General features: G+C 37.2%; 1 protein-coding gene across 4 annotated transcripts in view; it reads right to left on the reverse strand.

Moving 5' to 3' along the window:
* The window catches only part of LOC146001731 (transmembrane protein 41A-like), a 30,929-nt gene extending 17,569 nt beyond the window's left edge, over positions 1 to 13,360 (reverse strand). The window contains exons 1-3 of one of the 4 annotated variants that reach the window (XM_083139425.1): positions 13,326 to 13,360; positions 9,579 to 9,723; positions 4,184 to 4,339 (exon numbers count right to left, since the gene is read on the reverse strand). In XM_083139425.1, the coding sequence (XP_082995551.1) occupies positions 4,184 to 4,339; positions 9,579 to 9,680 (258 nt within the window). In that variant the 5' untranslated portion in view covers positions 9,681 to 9,723; positions 13,326 to 13,360. The other 3 variants (XM_083139423.1, XM_083139426.1, XM_083139424.1) reach the window with 3 other exon arrangements.
* Positions 13,361 to 14,279: the final 919 nt, after the last annotated feature.

The following is a 14,279-nucleotide window of genomic DNA, read 5'->3' on the forward strand; positions in this document are numbered from 1 at the left end:
TTTAGTTTCTTCTGCATATCACTCTTAACTGTAACTATAACTGTAATAACCATAACCAATTTTTCATCGCGAAAACTGAATTTCCAAACTTTGCCCTATTTTTCCTATTACACAATAACTATATGCATTTGTAAATAATAAAAATACTATGCAAAAATGAAACTACTTACATGCAATTTAAATATTAGTTTAGTATTTAGTAGGGATGGGACCGATTAATCGGTACTCTATCAGTATCGGCCGATATACGCATATCAGTGTATCGGTTTATCGGTAAAATTACCGATTATTTTACCGATCCGATATATCGATAAATATCTGATAATTTAGTGCAAAATTTTGCCATTTTGTTATAATTTTTAATCTCCATGCCCTACTTTCCAAAAAAGTAATGTCTAAATACGCAACTTCTCTTTCACTGCAGTCACCTCGAAATACACATTTATTAAGGAGGTCAATGAACCTTTCAGGTTCTTGAGAGATCATTTCTAATTTTATATCGGATCGGTAGAGTATCGGTTATTGGTAATGATAAATTTTATATCGGTATTTTATCGGTATCGACCAAAATTTCATATCGGCCCATCTCTAGTATTTAGCATGCAATGTTAATTGGACATTATCCATTGTCTTTTCTTCTTCAGATGTTGTGACCGCCTCTACAGAACATGATTGTGAACACAAGCAGTGAACATGCAAAGGTAAAATAAGTTGAAAATCAAAGATACAGCCTTCATAGCAAAGCCCGAAAAATGCTATCAGTCAACCCAGTGTAGAATTCAAGGAAATATGGTTCCCTCTCTTCCAAAATTGAACAAAGGGTTTTCCAACAAGAATGCCAGATTTGAATTGCACCATTGTCTTGTTGCTTGAGGATGGAAATGCCACGACAATAAATGGACGTTACAGCAATGTTGTTAAGAATTGGTTGTGGCCTTATTTTGAATGGTGTGGATATTGAACACTTGTGGTTCCAGCAGGATGGAGCATTTGCCACGAGACGATTGCTTCGCTGCACAACAAATTTCAGAGCCAAGTCATTTTGCGCAACAGCGACCAGAACTGGCCAGCGAGGTCATGTGACCTGACACCCTGCGACTTCTTCCTTTAGGGTATGTGTAATCACAGGTTTATGAAAAGAATCTCAGAACCCTACCGGAACTCAAGGAAGAAATTCAATGTGTCATCAGCCAAATTGAGGAGCAAGTTTGTGTAAGAGTCATCATGTGGCATATATGACAGATATTGTTTTTCATACTTGGTTGGTTGATTTAGTGTTTTAAGTCCACTTTATGCACAGTAAGGCTAATCGGGACTGGACCTACAGTTTAAAGTGGAATTCGAACCACTATGTGCCTCCACCAGGAATCGAACCCAGGACCCCTTGATTACAAGGCAACGATGCTACCACTGCGCCATCGGGGAGGCTGTTTTTCATACTTAACTGGCAACATGTATCCTTTGTAATGATGTACGCGGGGATGCTGAAAAGTTTGTAGCCCAACCAAGTTCCCAAACTGTTTAGAGGAGGGTCACATTATGTCTTGAAAGTAAATATCCTTGGATGTACATAAGCCAAAAGGCATTGCATAATTGACAGGCTTTGTTGCTGTTTCCGGTTTATTAAGTGACCATGTCTGTTTCTCCACGACAATGCCCCTGCCCATCGAGCAGCAGCAACACAGCAGAAATTGCGAGGCCTGGGCTTTCAGTGTCTTGATCATCCACCCTAGTCCCCGATCTGGCTCCATTGGGCTACTTTCTGTTTCCTCAGTTCAAAAAACACCTGAAGGGATGCCATTTTACTTCAGATCAGGTGGTGATTATTGCCACAGAGCATTGTTGTGAGGAGCAAACTTCAGATTTTTTTTTAAGTGGATTGGAAAAGTTGTGCCAGAAAGTGCATTGAGCTTCGAGGGGAGTATGTTGAGTAACAATAAAGTTTCATCATTCCAGGTGCATTCCTTCTACGTCGGGCTACAAACTTTTTAGCATCTCCTCATAGAATATATATGTTATTTCATGAAAATTAAAGAATTTTTTCACGTTATTTAATCCAGCGTTCTTTTTGGGACCCCCTTCAGTTGCATAAGCAAAGCAAATATTTGTACCGAATTTCAGGGGTCATTGTGGAGTAGTTAGTTAGCACACCTGATTTCCTGTAAAATCACACATGTCGTAAGTTGAATCCCTGACAGCTGCAGACAACAAACAAACCAACAAAAAATTTACTTGAAGATGAAAGAAGAGGTGCTCTCTCAAAACATAGTGTTAGACTAAGTGTAGATAAAAGTACTAGACAATTTAACATTGCATGCTAATGTATAAACATTGTCACTAGAATTATTAATTTAAGTATTCCAAAAATTTGATCCCATGACATATCACATACTCAAAAGAAACAAATCACCTCAAACCCCCCCCCCCCCATGCACACAATAAATGTAGAGACACTAGAAACGTCTGGTGCACTCAGAAACCTAAGTTCTGTTTTTGAATGTAGACTTGAAACAGAATAACTCTATGATCAACTTCACCAGAACATTTAAATTATTTTTTAAAGATTCATTTGAATGCAAAAATTTACAACACTGCAAATTAAATCATTAAAAATGTAAGAGGTAAAAGTAAAGTTCAAAATAGCTAATTTAAATATGACAGTATAATATGAATCTTCAATGTACAGCATGAAATTACTGAAACATATTAACTCTGTGGTTCAATAGCATCACCATTTTCAAGTAAGTCTCCAACCTCCAAAAGTTTTGATTCTAACTCCGCTACATCAGCTGTACAATGAATAATACGAGGCACATGTCAAAAAAAATGGGTCGATAATTTTTTACTTGGGACTGGCAACACTGACGAATGTGTGCGTGCACGGAAGCATGCTTTAGTATTCTGTGCTTGCAACAGAGGTATATTTCTCAGTGTGGAGGTGCATACGTGTGAGTAGCAGGAAGTTGAAATGGCTGCTGTAATAGAAAATTCCACCAAATGTGAGGTGAGGTCGGTGATTAGATTTCTCAACGCAAAACGACTGAATGCAACTGACATTCATCGGGAATTGTGTGCCATTTACGGACCAACAGTAATGAGTGAAGGAAAGGTAAGACAATGGTGCCGTGCTTTTTGGGAAGGACGTTCAAATGTTCATGATAACGAGCAGAGCAGCAGGCCTAGTGTTCAGAAGGATGACATTGTGCAATGTGTTCATGAGAAAGTGCGATCCAATCATCATTTCACCATTACTGATCTAGGCAAGGAGTTTCCTGAAGTGTCTGATAAAACATTGCACCAAATTGTAACGGACAATCTGGGTTATCGCAAACTATGTGTGAGGTGGATGACAAAAATGTTGACAAACACTAGCAAAGATGAAATAATGAAATCAGCACGTGATTTTTTGGCCCGCTGGGAGAAGGATGGGGATGACTTGATTTCTCACATAGTGACAGGAGACGAAACCTGGATATCGTACGTCACTGGTGAGTCAAAGCAGCAATCCATGCAATGGTGTCACTCCGGTTTTCCAAAACCGAAGAAATTCAAGCAACCATCATCACATCTCAAAATCATGACAACCATGTTTTGGGACCAAAAAGGTGTAATCCTCCTGGAATCGGGACGAACCATCACAGCATATGTGTATTGCCAAACACTGTCTAATATGCGATGTGGCATCCAAAACTAAAAACGGTCTGGAATTCAGCTTATTCATGACAACGCCTGCCCACACACAGCTGACCATACTGTTGTGACAATTCAAAAATTCCGATGGGAATGTTTTAATCACCCATACAGTCCCGATCTTGCCCCAAGAGATTACTTTCTGTTCCTTCATCTCAACGATTTGATGATAGTGAAGTTCTCAAGACATCAGTTCTCGACTGGCTGAGATCCCAGGCAGCAGATTTTTACGCAGACGGTATACGTAAACTTGTTCCACGGTACCAAAAATGCTTGGAGTGTCATGCTGACTATGTAGAAAAATAGCCAGGGTATGCACTTGTATGGCATCAAAATAAAAATTTTCTCGCTTGATTTTATTCTCTGTAATAACCAATCGGCCCTTTTTTTTTACATGCCCCTCATACTTGATATAAAAGCAAAGAATTGTGTGAACAATAATACATGCATCTATGTTTCCGTTGTATTAAATATATGAATATGATAGTCTTACCAATAATATTGAACCTGGAATGGCAAAAGTTTGTTTGTAGATATAGGCACTGGAAAACAACACTGTCACATAAAACCTGTTCACCTCATAATAGAGAAGCAGAGTGTCTGACAAACTTCTCAATTCATCCAAATTACTTGGGAACTTCAACTGAGCCTGCAAAACAATTATGGTATAATTTCTGAGTGTTAAAATGTGGACACACAAACACAAACATACATTTCATTTCTGAAATGATTATTTTATGGTAAAAAATGTGTTTTGACTAGACCTCGGATTTATAGGTTCTAAAAAGTGCACTTTTAGGCTCTAAAATCCTAAAATGGGTTCCAGAAATCTTAAATTAGGCTAAAAAAAATCCTAAAGTAGATTCCAAAAGAAACTTAATATGGTTCAAAATTCCTGAAAAAATCTTAAAGTTCAATGAACTGTAAGAAGTTTTAATAGCTATATACATTTTTTTTAAAAAATTCTGTAGGATTCTAAAAAGCTATAACTTGAAAGTAATAGATTAATTGCAACGAAATATTGTTTTTTACACAGAGGAAAATCTAGAATTTTGTTCTGGCCACACTACTGAATGACGTGTGTGCAGGTGATCACGTGATTCCAAGATGGCATCGATGCAGGAAATAGCTCAGTGCATGATAAGGCTTACAGAGTAAAAATTTGTGTTTTGGTATGGAGAAGGTTCCAAACAACGTTTGGAAAAACACCTCCAGCAGAAACAAGTATCCAGAGATGGTACAAAAAGTATAAGGCTACGGGAAGCGTAGCAGATTTGCCACTAGTGGGAGGCCAAGAACGAGTGACGATGTGGTGGATGCATTGCAGGAGAACGTGCAATGGAGTCCAATGAAATCTCTCAAACGAAGATCCTTGGAACTGGGATAACTAAATTAAATGGTGATGACCTCATTCTCTCACTCTTTTCGCTCATGAGGACACATTCCATGTTCCGGAAAAATGTGAATAGATACAATTGCCGAATTTGGTGGCCTGTGAATCCAAATGAGTTCGAGACACATAAGCGCGATAGCCCCAAGGTCAATGTTTGGTGCACAGTTTGCACAGACCACATCCTTGGTCCATTCTTCATCAAGGAGGACCGAATGAGCATGTTACAGACATTCTTGACAACTTGAGAGGTTAGGCATCATCAATGAAGTCCACTCCCAGCAAGATGGTGCCACCCCCCTCCCCTCCAACCAAACACACACACACAAACTTTGCTCTTCAAGTTTGTGAATTTCTTGTTGGTCAATTTGGGGAGAGATGGATTGGCTGCAGAGGACCCACACCTTAGTCCACATAAGAAGGTCACACCTTACGCCTTGCGATTACTGCCTGTGGGGACATAACAAGACCCAGGTGTATGCACAGAAACCAACAGATCTTGGCGACCTGAAGTTCAAAATACGTGCTGCGGTTCACAACATTCCGGATGAGCAGAATGCAATTCTCAGATTCAAGCAAAGATTGCAAGTGTGTTTGGACATAAATGGTGTCAGCTGGAGATCTGGCGATGAACCAAACCACATCAAACATTAATTTTAGTTTCCTCTGTGTAACAAACAATATTTCATTCTAATAAACGTATAACTTTAAACGTTATAGGTTTTTAGAATCCTGTAGGACTTTTAAAACACACTGTATAATAACCAAATATTAATTTTCTAACCAATTTTTACTTGTACACCTCATTTTCAAAATTATCCACAAATTATTGTAATACTATATGCTTGTGATGTTATCAAAAGTCACTTGTTGATATGAAGAATGAATTAACAATTTTCCTAAGTTAGTATCAAAATAAGTTATTTTAGGCACTACAAAACTGCATCAGTTGCCTTGTTTTGTAAGAAACTCTGGCATACCTTGTTATTTCTTATTTACCTGCAAAGGGGAAAAAATAGGTTAAAAACCTAAAATCCGAGGTCTAGTTATGAATAGAATAGAATAGAATCGCCTTTATTGAGTGGGCGTGTTTCGTCCTCACGGGCCGCTCATACAACAAATCCTTGCCAAATATACAGGGTGTCTCATAAGTAATAGCGCAAACTGACACACGTGAAAGTACACGATAATGGAAGCAAAAAAGTCTCAGTAAACATGGGTCTGCAAACAAGCCGTTTTCGAGATAATCGCGAATATGTGATTACATGCCACCACCGACTTCATTGTTTGTAAACGTTCTCCTAGTTGGTAAAATGCTAATAATGTGTGCGAATGTGTGGTTAGAAGCAGTCATTGATTGCATTTTGTAAACACAGAGTGCTTTACTCCTTGCACGGTCCGAGGTTTGCTCTTTGTTTACAAAACAGAACATTTACGAGAGGTGGCGTTGTAATCAAACAGAACATTTCCAAGAGGTGGCGTTGCAATCAAACAGAACATTCACACACATGATTAGCATTTTACCAACTAGGAAAACTTTACAAACAAAGAAGTCAGTGGCGGCTTGTAATCACACATTCGCGATTATCTCAAAAACGGCTCGTTTGCAGACCCATGTTTACTGAGACTTTTTTGCTTCTATTATCGTGTACTTTCACCTGTCAGTTTGCGCTATTACTTTTGAAATACCCTGTATATTGCAATTGATATTTACATAACACTTTCAGAAAATCAGTTTTACAGTGAAAAAGTTAAAATATAGAAAAATATAGATATATACTTAGAAATATAATCTGTTAATGTACAGATTACACAGAGTAAAATCTAAAACCACAATTATTATATTATCACAGAGTTAAAATTAAAATTAAAGCCAATACCTCATTCCTGTACCTTACAGGAAAGACAAAGCCAGGCACTATTGTTTGGACAGTAGATGTTTCTTTAAGTTTAACTTGTATGTTGCAGGGTGGAGCTCCCCTGAGGTCAGTGGTTGGGGGAGTTCATTCCATTTGATGAAAGAGTTTCCGTAAAGTGCTGTTTTGTGCATGGGAATCGTGAATTTACTTTTCTGACGAAGGTTAATTTGTTTTCCATTCTTCCTGTAAGGGGCAATTTGGTCATATGAATATTTAGGCTCCTTGTTGTTCATAATACTGTAGAGTAAATACAATGCCAAAAATGTTCTCACATTTTTAACATTAAACCAATGAAGTTCCTTTAAGTATGGGGAAATACATTTTCTTCTTTTGACATTCAGTATAAATCTTATGCAACTGTTTTGAAGCTTCTATAGTTTGTAATTTAGGGCACTGTTGATGTTTTATGAATATGGGGGAAGCAAAATCAATTTTTGGCATTACAAGTGTATTGACTAGGTAGGTTTTCATTTCTTTGCTTAGCATATGTTTGAGTTGGAAATGCGATTTCAGTTTGACTACTGAGTTTTTAACTGTTTGTGTGATATGGGAACTCCAGTGCAGATTTTTGCGTAGGTCTCCGAAGCTGATTTCCCAGTTTTAAAACAAAATTTGACACACACGCATTGTTCCATTTTTTCATCCATTTTGCAACATCAATAATCCACCGAGAACCGACAACATGTCTTCACTCACCAGGATTCCACTCTCTACCGAACAAAAATATTGTGGTGACCTTTTCAGGACGTTCCAAGGACAAAACAAGCTTCCCCTTCCACACCAGCAGGCAAACCTAGCCCCTCTTATTGAGCAGTGGCGCCACGTGCCTTAAAACTTTCCAATCACACCACATATTATGGCTTCAGGAGAGTCTATGTATCTGCATATTGATTTTGTTTCATTTACTTGCAAATTGCGGTTGCTAAGTTGATTCAATTTTGTATTCACAGTAGCAAGAACCTTAGTCTTCCAGAAAATTTTAATCTAAAAGGGTTTGAAGTCTGTAAAGAAATCTTCCGGAATTCTTCTTAAAAGTTGGTAAACCTAGGTATTACTCTACCCCAGCCTAAAATTACAACAGTTTAGGATATGGCAGTGGCGGTACCAGGATTAATCATCTAGGGGTGTTGAGGGGATATGATGTTCAAAATAAAGAAAACATGAAACAGGCATACAGTCTTTAGCCGTGACATCAATTGCCAACCATATTTTAATAGGCACCAATAATACCGGTAATATGCCAACGAAACTGAAGAAACTAATGACTTTATTTCACTTTTGCTTGATTTTAACACAACTACATATTTGGGAATTTGATTGATTGATTGAATTGGTGTTTTAAGTCCACTTTATGCACAGTAAGGCTAATTGGGACTGGACCTACAGTTTAAAGTTCACCACTATGTGACTCCACCGGGTATCGAACCTGGGGACCCTTGATTACAAGGCAACGATGCAACCACTGTGACATCAGGGAAGCCCTATTTGGGAATTTGAAAGGCGACATTACATTATATGGCACTGTAAGAGTTGGTGGTTTCAGTTGCACATAAGTTATCAAAAGGGGTGCTAAAAGAGGTGTGGAAGAAATTTAAGGGGTGTGAAAGCATCCCTTTGTAATCCTTTGGTGCCGCCCCTAGGTTATGATTAAAGAACACAACCATCACTTGCAACAGGTCAATCATCAACTTAACAGGAAGTTATTCAGTAGCCTTCCTTTGATGGATGGCGGAATTATGGAGAATTATGGGTAAAATCTAACCTACATTACGGTTGCAGATCAATCTTATTTTACAAGCACGGTCACTTACACAACCAAATATTCACAAGGTAATTCCTCACAAATTAATACTTTCTGTGTTAGGTCAGAAAGTAGGTTAGGTTCAAACTTCAAACGAAGGTCAAACTTACTTCCACAATCATTTCCATCGTCTTCATGTAAAACATAAAAAAAATTACACAATCGCACCATGGCCAAGAAAATAGGAATAGGACTGATATGAAATTTTAGCCAATGCTCCAGTAGTTCAGTTGTTCATGCGAGAGACCCAGGTTTAACTGTAAGGGAGAACCGGGATCTTTTCCACCTGTTCAAGTGGCTCTGGCACCCACCCAGTGTCGTATAAAGTGGGTACCTGGAGGAAACTGGGGGATAAAGGTGGCCAGGGGCATGATGCTAATCACTTCACCCCTACCTTCGGACGTGATCAAGAAAATGTTGGGGCCCTAACTCCACACCCCTATATGCCTTCATGGCATGGTGCAAAGCACAGGGGAGCACCTTACTTTATTCTTTTATTTTTACCGATATGTAATTTATAAACGATATTATACTGATCAGACATAAAATTTCAAATGGTCCTTAAAGAATATCAATGGAATGGTTCATTGACCTCCTTAATAAATGTATGCAACAGATTATTACAATGAAAAATAAGCTGCATATTTGGACATTCACTTTCTTAAAAAGTAAGGCATCCATGAAAATTATAAGAAAATATTGCACTAAATCATGGATATTTATAGACAGTGATGGACATACATACTTATAACTCAGTCACCACCAAGAATGTATTTACCGTTTCATTTTCTTTACTGGATGATGGAGCCATCAGTGTTATGATATACAGCCAAATGGTGGCCAGTCCCAGGATTGGCATCAAGAGCCACAAACGGTTCATTTTCCGTATGAACTAAGTGGTCAGACCCCTGATATCTGCCCATCTGAAATGTGTAGAAGATAATAGTTTAATACTGAAGCACATATTGACAACAGTTAGGTTTTCATGAACCCCTTCAGTCTCCTTGTGTACAATTGTACACATTAACTTTTTTACCGTGTAAAGTAATGTTTACAAAGTATATGCTCCATCCAGTACCATTGTCTACTTTTTAGCCATTATTTATTTATTTATTTCAGAAATTGAACGCAACAGGTATATTACCCATTAATGGCATTCATTATACAATAATTTTGTGATAACATTATTGAAATATTGCACAGATGAATGACAGAAAACATTTAACAAACATATAAGTCTTAGGTTCTATCGTAATTTATGTAATTTTAGTATATTCCTTTTCAAAATTGCGGTCGGGCAAAATAAGTCCACACTGTTTTCACTTTTGATGGTATCATTAAATGTTTTACACATATTCCAAATTGGGGATATTGTCAGAGCGTTGGTTCTATTACGACAGAGGCTGAAGAGTTGCCTTCTTGCTTGAAGGGACGTAGAAGTCAAGCTGTGACAGGGCGAAAGGAGCTTCAATGAGATTATTTAAATTTTGTGGAGGAAAATGAGCTGATGCATGATGCGTCTGTTGTTGAGAGTTGTTAGGTTAAAATATCTGAGAAGGTTCTCACGGGATTCCATTTGAGGGTATCTACCATCTAGTTTGTACTTTAAGTGTCTTAAGAATTTACTTTGAATTTGTTCTATTTTGTTTATATCTTTCTGGGTTTGAGGGTGCCACACTATGCTTGCGTATTCAATTTTCACTCTAACGTAAGCATTATAAATCCCAGAAGTCTGTAAGCCTCGTTTGTTACAAAGTTAACGTGCGCGTGAAATGTAAGTTTAGAATCAAACAGAACTCCTAGATCTTTGATTGTTTCTACCCGTTTTAATTTTTGTTTATTTATGCAATAGTCGTATTTTATTGATGTAGTGTTTCGAGTATGACATTTGGTAACATTTTTCACTATTTAAAATTAGTTTGTTGCTTTCACACCATTCCACAAGACTGTTTATGTCTGCTTGTAACTCGGTACAGTCACTGTAACTGCAAATTCTTTTGTATATTTTTAAATCGTCCGCAAAAAGTAGTTTACCCGATTGATTCAGATGTTCGTGAAGATCATTTATGTACATGAGAAGGAATAAGGGACCAAGGTTAGAGCCTTGGGGAACTCTGGATGTAGCTTCAAATTCATCGGAAGTATTTCCCTGAAACGTGACGTACTGTTTGTGGTTTGTTAAGTAGGATTGACACAATTGTAACATCGGATTCGATAGATTGTATGATTTCAGTTTTTCTATTAAGATTCTATGGTTTACGGTATCAAACGCTTTCTTTTCACATATGTACTACCCAATGCCATCTGTTAAAAACTGAGAGTATTACAGTGTGCGGTAACAGTATGGTATGGAGAAAGCACATTTCATCAAATTTACAGGAGAAACTACTTACGGAAATGAGTTTCTGTAGACTTTTGGAAGCTACTGAAAGTGTTTTCTCCCTTCGTTCAACTTATTCGGCGGGTAAATCATGTATTTTTCGACATTAATGTATCTCCGATGCACGATAGCTCTTGCCACCATTACTGCCGACTACGTGTATCAAATGTTCCGTGCGTTCGATCATGTAATCCCCTGTGTGTTGCAACCACGCTGTAGTTTTACAAGATGACGTGTGAGCGGTTTTTTTTTTCCAATTTAATTTTCTATGTTTGCCTAACCTAACCTTCCGTGAATGGTTTGTGGATCAATTTTCGTTTAAAAACCTTCTGTGAATAGTTTGTGCGGCATTTTTCGGTTAATAAGTGTTAGTGTAGCAACCCCGCGGTAGTTTTACAAGATGACGCTTGAGTGGTTTCTTTTTCCAATTTTCCATGTTTGCCTAACCTAACTGAACCTAACCTAACCTTCCATGAATGGTTTGTGGATCAATTTTCGCTTAAAAACCTTCTGTGAATTGTTTGTGTGGCATTTTTCGGTTAATAAGTTTGGAAACACTGCATATCAGCTGACGATAGACAACATGAGTCAAGATTTGCCCGCCATATTGTGTGTAACAAAAGTGAATTAGCAACGAACAATAAATTCTTGTAATGTGAAAAATTACGCTTTTTTCAGTGAAAAAAGCAAAATCCCTTATTCAAAAATGTTCCACTATGAATAACAGGTAAGTACAAATGTAAATAATTAGGAAATAAATGAGTGAAATATGTTTTCAATATACCATACTGTTACCCAGCCTGCTAGAGCAGCATAGACGTACACCCATCAACAACTGCATATTAGTGCATCTTATATTTATGGATTTTAATTTGAAATCACTACATACACTGAATCCATTCCACGTTGTGTCCATAATGAAAGTTGTAGGATATTGTTAGAATAACTGGACGTTTCTATAATTGATAGTAGAGACAGAATTTATTGTTGAATTATGGTGTCTACAATGTACACATTTGCACTCGGAGCTAGTGAATGCAGCATACTGAGCCCTGTACTGCATTGCAAGTCCCAAATATAAGTACTTGCCTCAAGTAGCTCGTTTAGTTTATGAACAATTTTGTTGTTTGTAATAATTTTTTTAGTTATATTGTTGTAAATGTGTCACGTTCTTATTATAGTTCATTGAGAATTGCAGCAAGAAAAATTATGTGCAGCTTAAGAAAAATATATGTAATAAAAAATATATAAGAAAAATTTGTAATTATTAGTTGAAAACTTACATCATAATTACTGTAATTACATTTTTTACGCTATTTTGCAATTGTAGATTTCAATAGCTAATTAGAAAAAAATAATAATGTAACTCGTACACGTTACAATTGAATAAACGATAGTGTAACATGGAACGTAATTATTATATTTTAAGTTTGAAATTTAGGGCCGACAGAGAGCTCCTGTAGAAAATATAATTAAACATTAGAAAAAATTAAAACAGAATTGATAAATAATTATATTTTTCTAAAAAAACAAAACAGCATAGATTACTTTGTTACATAAAAAAAACAACTGCATCATAATTTAAAATCTGTATTACTTTGTGTACAGTTGTGCACATGATTCAGTTGCCATGGTAAATATATTCAAGTAATATATTTCATGTTCATAAGTTGCATATACACGATATATACATTAAAATATTATTTTAAACGATAAACCTTAATTCGGGACTGAAAGGCTAATATTAAAAAAACCTAACTGCTGCGAAAAAAAGGAAGTGACATTCTACTTTATCGTACAATATAAATAAATAAATAATAAAAAATATATATAGTACATGATGAATCTTGCAATTAGTAAGTGACCTGTTCTACCTATATAAATAACACAGAGTTGCATATATGTTTTTTGCGAGCCATGACACTACAACAAATTGACATCAGCTGATCGTCACTACGTCGGTGATTAGCACCGAATTGAAATCGGAAATGAGCGGCATGAACGCAGTTAACGGACCCTCAAAGTAGTATTAAAGAGCACTGAGCAGGGTTGTCAGGAGTGGTCAGGAAAGGCCTATAAGGTAGAAAACGCGAAAAAAAAATGTGCTCCCAACAATTATCTAACACAGTTTACATGTATAATAACCAAATTCAGTGATACACACGAAGGTATGTACAGCAACTGGCAAAAAAAAAAAAAAAAAAGGACAACTTGATCCCGAAAGGAGTCTTCCTCTTCGTACAACAGTTTTGCGTTTAGAAAGGCCTACGAGGTTAGGTTAGGCCTGTAAAGCCCCTATTACACGGAACTGTATTTCTAGTAGGAATGCCCTAGTTGGCGCTGAACTAACTATCTAGCTAGCAATCATGGCCGCCTGCTTGACTGGTTTGGACTAGTAGTATGTCTATGGTTTGGACGAATAGGACATGTTCTAATTGCTACTTGCTTTCCTCGACTGGATTGTGTGGAACAGCCAATGAGAGCAAAGTTTCGCCGTGTGAAGATAATCTGCGAGTGTGCAAAGGAGCGCTTTTGTCTGTGGTTTCTGAGTGTTACTCTAGCAATGTATAACGTATTAAGCATGAAAGGCGCGTTGAGTTACACCATCTATGCTGAGTGCAAGGTGTTTACATTTGAAACAACTAAAATATTATTCCATATGTGTACAGTAAACGTTGTAAAGCATGTATTTAAACAGCGCCATTGTTTTGTACCTAATAACGTTTTATACGAAACGTTATTCCTCTCGGTTGAATAGTTATCGGCTTTTAAAAATGTGAAGCGATACATTGTTTACATCTCACGCTGCCGCCATTACAACTACCCTCATATGGGAACAAAAGTCTATCGACAAGTACGCTGATAAGTATCGTGTGAGGCGAAAACTCGCAAATTGGTAGCCAGTCCAGCGCCAACTAGCTAGGGCATATCTACTGGAAATCCAGTTCCGTATGATTCGGGTTTTAGGTTAGGTTCCATTAGCAAAAATACAATGAAAAATTATTATTTAAGCTAAGATAACTAAAGCCCCTATCACACGGAACTGGATTTCTAGTAGGAACGCTCTAGTTGACGCTGGACTGGCTACCCATTTGCTAG

The sequence above is a fragment of the Lepisma saccharinum genome, chromosome 17, assembly GCF_977018435.1.
Source record: "Lepisma saccharinum chromosome 17, izLepSacc3.1, whole genome shotgun sequence".
Classification (NCBI taxonomy): domain Eukaryota; kingdom Metazoa; phylum Arthropoda; class Insecta; order Zygentoma; family Lepismatidae; genus Lepisma; species Lepisma saccharinum.